Source organism: Melanerpes formicivorus, unplaced genomic scaffold, assembly GCF_026170545.1.
Source record: "Melanerpes formicivorus ecotype bairdi unplaced genomic scaffold, bMelFor1.0.p_v2 SCAF_67, whole genome shotgun sequence".
In the NCBI taxonomy this organism is placed as follows: Eukaryota; Metazoa; Chordata; class Aves; order Piciformes; family Picidae; genus Melanerpes; species Melanerpes formicivorus.
The window spans coordinates 1,650,982-1,663,543 of NW_027142419.1; the positions used below are offsets into that span (position 1 = coordinate 1,650,982).

Here is a 12,562-nt window from a genome sequence, read left to right on the forward strand (position 1 = left end):
TGCTCCCATCCCCATTGCAGAGCCAAATGGGGTTTCTTTTCCAAAGAAACATGATCCATCCTATTCCTGGAAACAGAAATTGATGTTGGGCACATCTCTTGAACCATCCTGAAGGCAAAGGAGATCCTCAACTTCTCCCACTGCTGCCGTTTGATCCCAGGCCACCACAGGCCTGTTGGAAAGTAGGCACAGTCCTAAGGAAGCCAAACAAAGGCTAATTCTGATCCATTCCACAACCCCAGCGAGCTCAGAGCTGACATCTGGTTAACATTCCAGCTCAGTACTAGCACTGGCAAATGCACTGAGGGCCTCTGAACTCACTCCTGATGTTGTGATTCATTGTGAGCTGAAAATAGCAGGTGGAGTGCTGAGCTGTGTGTGTGGAAACAGCCCAAGCTTCCTTTGTGAGCTGCGTGCCAACGCCAGCACACCAACCCCAGCACCAACGCTCCAGCATTCAGGACAGGCTAATTTCATGGGCAATAAATTTAGGGACAAGGCAGCACTTTGATGCAGGCTCACCCAAGAGCTCTTTATCTGAGGAAACAGAAGTAAGCAGGGAGATTTACACAACTATTAGACTTCTACAGCCCCGGCCTAATGATTTAAGTGGAATACTAATAGAGGACTACAATTCCAGGAGGTTGAAGTAGCACTAAGTGCAACCATGGCAAATTATACTTGACCACTCACCCTGGGCAAGCAATTTCTTCTGACAGGCAAATAAAATATCATTACTTTGCTCATTATCCACAGGAAAGGTTAGAAAGCTGGGCCCTTTTCCACCTGAGCTTTTAAGTTTTCATGGAAATTGTGTGAGGCAGCGCTGCTGCTGCGTTCTGCCCCACAAAGAACATTGACAGGACAGCACCAGTCACTGAAAAGCCAATTTCCAGGCAGTGCACTGCCACTGATAAGCATCTTTATCAGGACAGCTCTGCTGCTCTAACATTAGAAAACAGTTTAAACCACAGACACCACGTGAGTTGATGAATCGGCGTTGATGCCAGGGGTACAGCAGAGGAGGGAAGTACAAGAGCTGCCACACAAAATAAAATGTACAACATAAAATGTACACATCCTACATGGAAGCACATTTCCCTTTCAGAGGAGAGAGGGGAGAGAAAAGAGGAGAGGGGAGAGAAAAGAGGAGAGGAGAAAGAAAGGAGAGGAGAAAGAAAAGAGGAGAGGAGAAAGAAAAGAGAGGAGAAAGAAAAGAGGAGAGGAGAAAGAAAAGAGGAGAGGAGAAAGAAAAGAGGAGAGGAGAAAGAAAAGAGGAGAGGAGAAAGAAAAGAGGAGAGGAGAAAGAAAAGAGGAGAGGGGAGAGAAAAGAGGAGAGGGGAGAGAAAAGAGGAGAGGAGAGGGGAGAGAAAAGAGGAGAGGTGAGAGAAAAGAGGAGAGGAGAGAGAAAAGAGGAGAGGAGAGAGAAAAGAGGAGAGGAGAGGAGAGGGGAGAGAAAAGAGGAGAGGGGAGAGAAAAGAGGAGAGGGGAGAGAAAAGAGGAGAGGAGAAAGAAAGGAGAGGAGAAAGAAAAGAGGAGAGGAGAAAGAAAAGAGAGGAGAAAGAAAAGAGGAGAGGAGAAAGAAAAGAGGAGAGGAGAAAGAAAAGAGGAGAGGAGAAAGAAAAGAGGAGAGGAGAAAGAAAAGAGGAGAGGAGAAAGAAAAGAGGAGAGGAGAAAGAAAAGAGAGGAGAAAGAAAAGAGGAGAGGAGAAAGAAAAGAGGAGAGGAGAAAGAAAAGAGGAGAGGAGAAAGAAAAGAGGAGAGGAGAAAGAAAAGAGGAGAGGAGAAAGAAAAGAGGAGAGGAGAAAGAAAAGAGGAGAGGAGAAAGAAAAGAGGAGAGGAGAAAGAAAAAAGGAGAGGAGAAAGAAAAGAGGAGAGGGGAGAGAAAAGAGGAGAGGGGAGAGAAAAGAGGAGAGGGGAGAGAAAAGAGGAGAGGGGAGAGAAAAGAGGAGAGGGGAGAGAAAAGAGGAGAGGGGAGAGAAAAGAGGAGAGGGGAGAGAAAAGAGGAGAGGGGAGAGAAAAGAGGAGAGGGAAGAGAAAAGAGGAGGGGGAAGAGAAAAGAGGAGGGGGGAGAGAAAAGAGGAGAGGGGAGAGAAAAGAGGAGAGGGGAGAGAAAAGAGGAGAGGAGAAAGAAAAGAGGAGAGGGGAAATGACTGCTGCTCTACCTCATTCAGCTGAAACCCTAAATCCCTTGTGTGTCATCAGGAATCCATCTGCTCTGTGCCTCTCCTGCCCTGCTGCCAGGGCACAGACTGTGGCAGCTGATGGCTACTTCCACAGCCAGCCCTTTGTTTCAGCAATCAACAGGAAACTGAAGCTCCATCACCGAGTTGTATCGATTCCACATGAAAAGAGCCTATTTTCATCCCAGGTACCTAGTTAGGCTTTTCAGCCCAGATTATTATCCACAGGCTGACTTTTCTGTCCTTCACAACACCGTTTCCCACTGCTTGCAGCATTACTGCAGGTCAGTAGAGAAAGATCAGGCAAGGAGGCCTCAGGCAGCACAGAGAAGTGACCTACCACTATCCCACCGAAGCGCTGGAAGATGTTGCGAAGGTCGTGGTAGGTGGTTGTCTTCTCCAGGTTGCCAATGAAGAGAGTTCTGGTTGCTTTGGGGTGAAACTCATCTATCCTTTCATCCAGAGGACGAAATTCATTCTCACTTTCTGTTTCTAGAGGCAAAAGAGAGCAAGGAATTTGTAGAGCAGGGAAGTTTGGGGTTTCATCTGGGTTTGGCTCAGGTTGATTTGTTTGTTCAAGTCTATTTGGTGAGGCTCTGTTGGAGGGTTGTCCAGGGAAGTTGCAGATGCCTCCTCCCTGGGGGTATTCAAGGCCAGCTTGGATGAGGCCTTGAGCAGCCCAGTTCAGCTGAGAGATGTCCCTGCAGGGAGGCTGGAGTAGATGATCTCTAAGGTCCCTTTCAACTTAAAACCATTCTATGATTTCCTGGTGAGCAGATAGGGACTTTTTGCAAGGGCTTGTAGTGGTAGTACAAGAGGGAACTGATTGAAACTGGAGGAGGGGAGATTGACACTGGAGATTAGGAAGAAATTCTTGAGAGTGAGGGTGGGGAGACACTGGAACAGGTTGCCCAGGAAGGCTGTGGCTGCCCCCTCCCTGTTGGTGTTCAAGACCAGGTTGGATAAGGCCTTGAGCAACCTGGGCTAGTGGGAGATGTCTCTGCCCATGGCCGGGGGGTGGAACTGGATGATCTTGAAGGTCTCCTCGAACCCAACCCATTCTATGAATCTATGGATGTGAACCAGAGCAACCAATGTCTCTGACAAAAATACAGCCAAGTGTTATTTCTGTGCAATTCAAAATCTCTGTCTCACACCACTGGGTGAGGGGTGAGGACCTGGAGCACCCCAGGTGAAAGGGAGCTCTGTTTGCCAGCTGCTGCTCCAGACATTCACTCTTTGAACAAGTATTAATGCCTGAATGCCTGCATTCCAAACAGGCTGCACTGCACCTGAGCAACAGCACGTGGAAGAGGTTTGTTTTCACATGTCAGTTTTTAGACTGGGAACTCAACCACATGCTCAGTGCTGCAGTTTTCACTGGTCAGTCATCCAGGCTATGCTGCCTCAGCCATCATTAGCTGCTTTAATTACAAAGAGAAAACCCAAGCCTGTGAGGACTCAGTGCTACACTTACACCACCCCACTGGCTTCTGCTCCAGTGAGACATGGCAGATGAGATCATTTCTTCCAGCAGCAGCAGATCCCACTGTTGGGAGAGAATGGCAGGGTTCCTTCTCTGAGGTTTCAGACTGGAACTCTCTCCCCTGTCTGAGCCAAGAGCATCCACTCTTCCCACTCTGCAATTTCCTCTGGTGGACTTCCCAGTCTCCTTACAACACTGTTAGTTTTCACACATTCCCTACTCCTACACCACCCCTTTAAACAGCCTGGAAGTATGCCCAGAGAGGTCACCCAGCCAGTGCAAGGAGGACATGGGCCTTACCTGGTCCTATCCAGGCTGTGACCTCAATCTGCATGCCAAAGAAAAGTTTTCCTTTGGAGGCATTTAGTGCTTTTTCCTGGTCCTCCTGCTGTCGGAAGAACACCAGGCCGTAGCGCTCCTCAGAAGCTCCGTGGATCTGCACCGACGTCACCTTCCCATACTTCTTGAATTCATGGAAAAGTCCATCCTTAAGGCTTGTATCTAACCCAACAAATAAACATTCATGCTGTAAAAACAGGGGGTCACCAATGTAACAGCCCCCCAAAAGATACAGAGGAATCTGATCTGCCAGAAATGTGACTCTGTCCGCTCTGACCTTGGGCTCAGCGCTCCCGGAAGGGCCTTGTTCATTTTGGGTCTGAGTTTTGGCAACGTCAGAAGCATCTGGATGACCTCTGTCTTGATTTTTAAACCCAAGGAACTCCATACACAAGGTTTTACACAGCTAAAGGAGGGTACTGAGGTGCTGTGGAGGGTCCAAAGAGCAGCAACCAAGCTGGTGAAGGGTCTGGAGAACAGAGTTGGTGAGGAGCAGCCAAGGGAACTGATATTGTTCAGGAGGCTGAAGGGAGATCTTCTGGCTCTCTACAACTCCCTGAAAGGAGGCTGGAGACAGGTGGGGGGGGGTTGGGCTCTTCTCCCAAGGAACAAGCAACTGGACAAGAGGAAACAGCCTCAAGTTGCCCCAGGGGAGGTATAGGTTGGACATGAGGAACAGTTTCTTCCCCAAAAGGGAAGACTTGGACCAGGGCTGCCCAGGGCAGTAGTGGAGTCCCCATCCCTGGAGGGGTTTCAAAGCCATAGAGATGTGGTGCTGAGGGCCATGGTTTAGTAGTGCCCTGGCAGTGCTGGGTTAAGGGCTGGACTGGATGATCTTAAAGGTCTCTTCCAACCAAAATGATTCTGTGACTCTAAAGCTGGCAGTGTGCAGTTACCATTTCTAAGAGAGCTCCCATTCAAGATGAAGAAGAGCTCACAGTGCTCTGTTACTTCAGCAACAATCCCACAGGGACACTGCGTAGAGCAGTGCTCCTAAGCTGGGATGGGGCACCTGGAATGGAGAGCAAAGCTCCACAGCACTCAGCTCAGGAAGGTAACTTGGCAGATTCATCAGTTTGCCACAGCTGACTCACAGCCACATGCCCTGCCTGGGCTCTGTGGGTATCCACCTCAGCGTTGTGTCACTTGAAGGATCGTCACAGAAATCAGTTCTACAGCAAGAGCATCAACACTGTGAGGTGCTGCTCACCAAGTTACCACAGACTGCTTGAAGGCAGTGCACTGAAGTGCTTCACAGATGATCCCATGCTGGTTTTTCCCATGGGATCTCTCCTGTCTTCAGCACAGTCATCGTGTGCACTCCTCAAGCCAGGGGCTTCTTGCATGGAATATTCAATGCCGTGATGAATAGTCACAGTGAGGGTGGGGAGACACTGGAACAGGTTGCCCAGGGAGGCTGTGGATGCCCCCTGCCTGGAGGTGTTCAAGGTCAGGCTGGATGAGGTCTTGAGCAACCTGGGCTGGTGGGAGGCATCCCTGCCCATGGCAACAGGGTTGAAATTGGATGATCTTTACAGTCCCTTCCAACATAAACCAATCTGTGCATCTATGCACACGCTCCCTGGTGGCTCTCAGCACTCAACAGCACAACAGAAAACCCTGAAGGTTTTGTGTTAGAAAGAAACTGGAACAGGGCAAGAATAAACAGTCCAAGTTTTGAGGGGCAAATCTGAGCTGGTGCAGGCTTTTCCCCAGGGAAAGGCACAGGGCTGTTTGAAGGCACCGAGCTCCAGCAGCTGGAAGTGCACAAGCACAGGGACTCCGGGTAGGGACCTGCAGGACAGATGGTCACTGATGAAGCAATTTTCCGACTGTCACACAAGAACTGACGCAGAAGCAGAGAGAGACTCCTGCCCATGGAGGCAGCACATGCCAAAGACACCGTGAGGGTTATTCAAGCAGTTCCCCAGCCCCCTTCCTCTGGGCCCCCATTTCACTCCCCCAGGCGAATTTACCTGTTGAGCGCACTGGAAGATTCTGAACCTTGATCCCAAAACTTTTCCGGGGTTCATCCTTCTCCAGAGAGGGAAGCAGCTGGGAGGCAGGGGCCGGGACAGCTGTCGACTGAACCGACCGCGCCGGGGACTCGTCGCTGGAGCTGCTGCTGGAGTCACTGCTGGAAATGGCAGGAAAAGAGGCACCGCTGAGCCTGGAGATGTGGAGTGACCACGGAGCACGGGCACTGCACTGGACATGGGCACTGCACTTCACATGGGCCCTGCACTTCATATGGGCACTGCACTGGACATGGGCCCTGCACTGGACATGGGCCCTGCACTGGACATGGGCCCTGCACTTCACATGGGCACTGCACTGGATATGGGCACTGCACTTCACATGGGCCCTGCACTGGACATGGGCCCTGCACTGGACATGGGCCCTGCACTGGATATGGGCACTACACTTCACATGGGCACCGCACTTCACATGGGCACTGCACTGGACATGGACCCTGCACTTCACATGAGCACTGCACTTCACATGGGCACCGCACTGGATATGGGCCCTGCACTGCACATGGGCCCTGCACTGCACATGGGCACTGCACTGGATATGGGCACTGCACCGGACATGGGCCCTGCACTGCACATGGGCCCTGCACTGCACATGGGCACTGCACTGCACATGGGCCCTGCACTGGACAGGGACACTGCACTGGACATGGGCCCTGCACTTCACATGGGCCCTGCACTTCACATGGGCACTGCACTGGACATGGGCCCTGCACTTCACATGGGCCCTGCACTTCACATGGGCACTGCACTGGACACGGGCACTGCATTTCGCATGGGCACTGCACTGGACATGGGCACTGCACTGGACACAGGCACTGCACTTCACATGGGCCCTGCACTTCACATGGGCACTGCACTGGACATGGGCACTGCACTGGACACGGGCACTGCACTTCACATGGGCCCTGCACTTCACATGGGCCCTGCACTTCACATGGGCACTGCACTTCACATGGGCACCGCACTTGACGCAGCACTGACAGAGCAAACCGGCACCCTTCCTCCTCACTGCAGGCCTCCCTCTCTCCTCTGCCTGCTGCAGAACAGCCCAGCCCAGCCAGACACAGGAATTGAAGTCATTCTGCAAATATTCTCTACAAAGGCCTCAGAGGAGACAGCCAGGGAAGGGGAACGTGGGTAAAGCGCCAGCCGGATCCTGTTACACGCCCTGACAACGCTGCAGATTTCATTAAGCGCAGTACAATGCTGGAGCAGCTCAGGAGCTGTGTGGGAAGGCTGGAGCCATGCAGAGAGGGTAGAGAGGTCTGCTGAGGCCTGCAATCCCCTCCCAGCACTCTCATGTACAAAAAAGAAACATTATCATGTTCTCAGGCACTGCTGCCAATCTGAGAGTCCGTCCCAGAGTTCTCTTTACCTCCTCCTGTTAACAAAGATCCACATCTCTGGTATGAGAACCTTGTGTGTGAAAAGAAGGAAAAGGCTCTGAGGAGATCTTGGAGCATCCTTCCAGGACCTGGAGGGGGCTACAGAGGAGCTGGGGAGGGATTTTTGACAAGGCTTGGACAAGGGGCAATGGCCCTGAGCTGGGAGAGAGGAGATTGAAACTGGAGATGAGGAAGAAATTCTTTAGAGTGAGGGTGGGGAGACTCTGGCACAGGTTGGCAGGAGGGGCTGTGGCTGCTCCCTCCCTGGAGGTGTTCAAGGCCAGGCTGGATGAAGCTTTGAGCAACATGGGCTGGTGGGAGGTGTTCCCACCCATGGCAGAGTGGTTGGAACTGGATGATCTTTGAGGTCCCTTTCAACCCAAACCATTTGTTGATTCCATGAGTATTTGTTGTCGCCATTCCCAGTCACAAACAAACACCACCTCTGCAGCACCAAAGCTTTGGGGGACACTAAAGTTTACTGCATCTTAAGTGCTTTAAGAAAACCCCACTAAACCAACTAGAGACCAACCCAGTGGTTTCCAGCTGCTGGTTTTCCACCCATAAAAGATTTGAAGACACCAAGGACTTGCACCCTCTTAGTATCATAGTATCAGTCAGGGTTGGAAGGGACCACAAGGATCATCTAGTTCCAACCCCCCTGCCATGGGCAGGGACACCCCACACTAGAGCAGCCTGGCCCTCTGCTCCTCCTCCTGGCCCTGCTCTGGACACCTTCCAGCACCTCCACATCCCTCTTGCCATAGGGGCTCCAGAACTGGAGGCAGGACTCCAGGTGGGGTCTCCCCAGAGCTGAGCAGAGGGGGAGAATCACCTCCCTTGCCCTGCTGGCCACACTTCTGCTGCAGCCCAGGCTCTGCTTGGCTTTCTGGGCTGCAAGTGCACACTGAGAGCTCCTGGGGAGCTTCTCCTCCCCCAGCACCCCCAAGGCTCTCTCCTCAGGGCTGCTTTCCAGCCAGTCCCTGCCCAGCCTGCATTTGTGCCTGGGATTGCCTCCAGCCAGCTGCAGGACCCTGCCCTTGGTCTTGTTGAACCTCCTGAGGTTGGCTTGTGCCCACCTCTCCAGCCTGCCCAGCTCCCTCTGGATGGATCCCTTCCCTCCAGCTGTCTGCTGCACCACACAGCTTGGTGTCAGCAGCAACCCTGCTGAGGCTGCACTCAGTGCCACTGTCCATGGCACCCACAGGGATGTTGAACAAGCCTGGGCCCAGGACTGATCCCTGAGGGACTCCGCTTGTCTTCCTTCCATTCATCCTACACCTTTGCAAGGCTGCTCTACACTGGCATCACTTCTGCTTGCCTAAACCCATCTATGAAAACCAGGACAGGTTTCTGCCCAGGAATAACCCAGGCTGTTTACAAGCCTCAGCCTCAACAACCACCTTCAGGGGATGAAGAATTCAGACCCCCGAACGTCTTTCCTCAACAATAATTACACAGAAAGGGATTTGCATATTAGATCACACAGGGATTAGAGCCTACAACCGAGTCTGGGGACTCTTGACAGTGCAGATCCTTGGATGCTTGGCAGGAGAGTAAGAAACCCAGAGAATAATGTTATTAAAGCTTGCCTGGTGGGGACACGTCAGCTTCTTCGGCGGCTGCTTTCTTCCCCGAGGCATGAGGGCTTAGAACATGGCTAAAAATAATTTTGGTCTGACATAACCCTGGAGACTCTCCTTCTCCATTACATGAGCAGCCTTCTAAAACATTCTGCTGGAATTTTAACTCAGAGGCTGGAGGTGGGGGGAGCTCTGCCACAGCCAGAAATAACCCCGGCAGGAGGAGATCTGCTGCTTTCGATTTAGGATCATAGTATCACAGAATCAGTCAGGGTGGGAAGGGACCACAAGGCTCAGCCAGTTCCAACTCCCCTGCCATGGGCAGGGACACCCCACACTAGATCAGCCTGGCCACAGCCTCAGCCAGCCTGGCTGCAAACACCTCCAGGGCTGGGGCCTCAACCACCTCCCTGCACAACCCAGTCCAGGGCTTCACCACTCTCATGGGGAAGAACTTCCTCCTCCCCTCCAGCCTGAATCTCTCCACCTCCACCTTCATTCCATTCCCCCTAGTCCTAGCACTCCCTGAGTTCCTGAGCAGTCCCTCCCCAGCCTTCTTGGAGCTCCCTTCAGATACTGGAAGGCCACAATGAGATCACCTCAGAGCCTTCTCTTCTCCAGACTGAACAGCCCCAACTCCTTCAGTCTGTGCTCACAGCAGAGCAGCTCCAGCCCTCTGCTCATCCTCCTGGCCCTGCTCTGGACACCTTCCAGCACCTCCACATCCCTCTTGCCATAGGGGCTCCAGAACTGGAGGCAGGACTCCAGGTGGGGTCTCCCCAGAGCTGAGCAGAGGGGGAGAATCACCTCCCTTGCCCTGCTGGCCACACTTCTCCTGCTGCAGCCCAGGCTCTGCTTGGCTTTCTGGGCTGCAAGTGCACACTGAGAGCTCCTGGGGAGCTTCTCCTCCCCCAGCACCCCCAAGGCTCTCTCCTCAGGGCTGCTTTCCAGCCAGTCCCTGCCCAGCCTGCATTTGTGCCTGGGGTTGCCTCCAGCCAGCTGCAGGACCCTGCCCTTGGTCTTGTTGAACCTCCTGAGGTTGGCTTGTGCCCACCTCTCCAGCCTGCCCAGCTCCCTCTGGATGGATCCCTTCCCTCCAGCTGTCTGCTGCACCACACAGCTTGGTGTCATCAGCAAACCTGCTGAGGGTTTGATTTTCACCTTCCTCTCCACAGCCTATCAGAGAAGCCAGAAGCAAGTTTCTCTTTGTCTTCTCTTAAATGATTTCCTTGGCTTCTCAGAGTCCCTTTTCACACCAAACCACTTCACTTTTCCAAGGCTTTTCTCAGGGAAACCGTTTTAGGCTTCTCACCATTTGGATGATTTGGTTGAGACGCTCTTGCTGTGGGTGTAGAGTTTCTGTCACAGCAGGGTAGCAGTGACAGCGACATGTTTCTCAAAACATTCCAGAAACCCTTTCTTTCTGAAGATCTTGGTGTACCCAGCACTGTGGCACAGGACTGAAAGCCCCTGGGCTCTGTCCCCGTTACGTTTGGAGAGCAGAAGAGGAGAGAGGCCCTGTCCCAAAACGCTCACCGACAATCGAAGTCGGATAGGAAACCACAGCAGAGCGAAACAAAACCAAACAGAAGGAGGTCAAAAATGCAGAAGTAATAATAAACATGAGAACCTCTCCTCCCAGTCTCACCCTCTCATTACAACCCTCCCAGCCAGTTGACATGGAGCAGCTTCACACGTTGGTGCCTTTCCCACACAATCTCCTCCTACTCCTCTGTCCCCAGGGGAGGAAGTTCAGCCCTGCTTTGGGAGAGGAGAGAAAATAAAGCCATGCCAGAAAGGGAGTGAAGAGCAAACCCTTCCTCCTGCCCTCCTCCTCTTCAGTGGCCTTTGCTGTACACCCCAACCTCTCTGCTAACTCCAGCAATGCTGGGCCACCTCAAGTCCTCACTAAATTGAGTTTCTTCTCTACAGTGTTTTGGGCCAAAGAGGACAAACCTGGCCCCATGCAAACAGGCCTTCGGGAGTCTCAAGGGCTAACATCAGCCATTACCTGCTACTATGAAATAAAACTGGCAGAGGAAAGAGAAACTTCTTTCAGTACACAAATAACAGAGAATGTGTGTGGGGAGAATCTGAGAAGCATTCTCAAGCTGGGAGCAGCACTGCCTGGTTCACCATTCCCCTGGGGAGGGCGAAAAGCTGCAGCGAGCTTCTGCCCCCTGCGCAGTTTTGCTTTCCCTTCTCATCATCTGATCTTGCTGACAGTGAAATCAAAGATCTCTGTTCTGCATCACATGATAAAATGTGATGTGCATGAGAAAATGTGATGTGCTCCATCAGGCCTTGAGCGACCTACTGCAGTGGGAGGCCCATGGCAGGGGGGGTGTAACAAGATGGTCCATGAATGGGTGCTGGGTACCACGAGCTGCCCAGCTCCTAATGCATCTGAAACAGCCCACTGTGCCAAGATTGTATCTTTCAAGCAAGAGGCAGCACTGAATTCCTATGCAAGCAGTTCTTTAAAATGGGAACAGGCTATTTTTAGGGGGGGGGGGTGGGTTAGGAGGATGTTTAAAATGTGGAACATACTGTTAAAACCCCAGCTTGGCTCTGGGAGCGAAGGTAACGCCCGGCGAACACCGCGAGACATCCAAGCAAGCAAACAGCAGCTGAACAGGCTGATAAATTCTACAGCAGGGCTGAATTCCACCCAGCTCTGGGAAACAAGGATCAGGCTGCTAATTTCCACCTCCCCTGGGAGTGTTAGGGATACGTGTCCCTGAGCAAAGCATGACTTTCTGAGCCCCTGCAGAAAGGAAAGTCGCTGTTTCCTGACTCTGTTTTCAGATGGGGGTGGGGGGTGGGGGGGGAATGGCAGCAAGAACAATTCCCCATTCTTCAGGGAAAGCCTCAGCACTTCTACCCTTGGAGAAACGTGGATATACTAATTCAAAAGTAAGCAAAAAAGATTTTATGCTCTGTGAATAGAAGGATGATGGAAGAGTTAATTATAGCTGCTGTGTCATCCAGTTATAGCAGAGAGCAGAATCAAAATAAAGCATCTGACAGTGAATTATGTCTCGTCTGGAGCACAATCACACAACTTTCAAAGCACTACAGCACGTAGCTGCAGGAGGATCTGTTCCCAGAATATTAAAATGAGAAGATGGGTCTCTCTTTTCCCTGTGATGCTGGAAACCACTGTCCTTGGTGCCCCCGGAGTAAGGAGGACATGGAACTGCTGGAGCACGTCCAGAGGAGGCCGCGAAGATGATCAGAGGGCTGCAGAACATCCCCTGTGGGGCCAGGCTGAGAGAGTTGGGGTTGTTCAGACTGGAGAAGAGAAGGCTCCAGGGAGAACTTAGAGCAGCCTTCCAGCAACTGAAGGGGCTGCAGGAGAGCTGGGGAGGGACATTCACAAGGGCTGGGAGTGACAGGATGAGGGGAAATGGATTGATGCTTGAGAAGGGCAGATTTAGATTGGAGATTAGGGAGAAATTCTTTCCAGTGAGGGTGGGGAGACGCTGGAATAGGTTGCCCAGGGAGGCTGCGGATGCCACCTCCCTGATGGTGTTCAAGGCCAGGCTGGA

General features: G+C 52.2%; 1 protein-coding gene across 3 annotated transcripts in view; it reads right to left on the bottom strand.

Moving 5' to 3' along the window:
- SPEN (spen family transcriptional repressor) overlaps window positions 1-12,562 on the bottom strand; it is a 93,601-nt gene that overhangs the window by 25,883 nt on the left and 55,156 nt on the right. For all 3 annotated transcript variants that reach the window (XM_068162748.1, XM_068162747.1, XM_068162746.1), the window contains exons 4-6: window positions 5,984-6,144; window positions 3,969-4,169; window positions 2,523-2,674 (exon numbers count right to left, since the gene is read on the bottom strand). In XM_068162748.1, coding sequence (XP_068018849.1) covers window positions 2,523-2,674; window positions 3,969-4,169; window positions 5,984-6,144 — 514 coding nt within the window. The remainder of the gene's footprint in view (window positions 1-2,522; window positions 2,675-3,968; window positions 4,170-5,983; window positions 6,145-12,562) is intronic.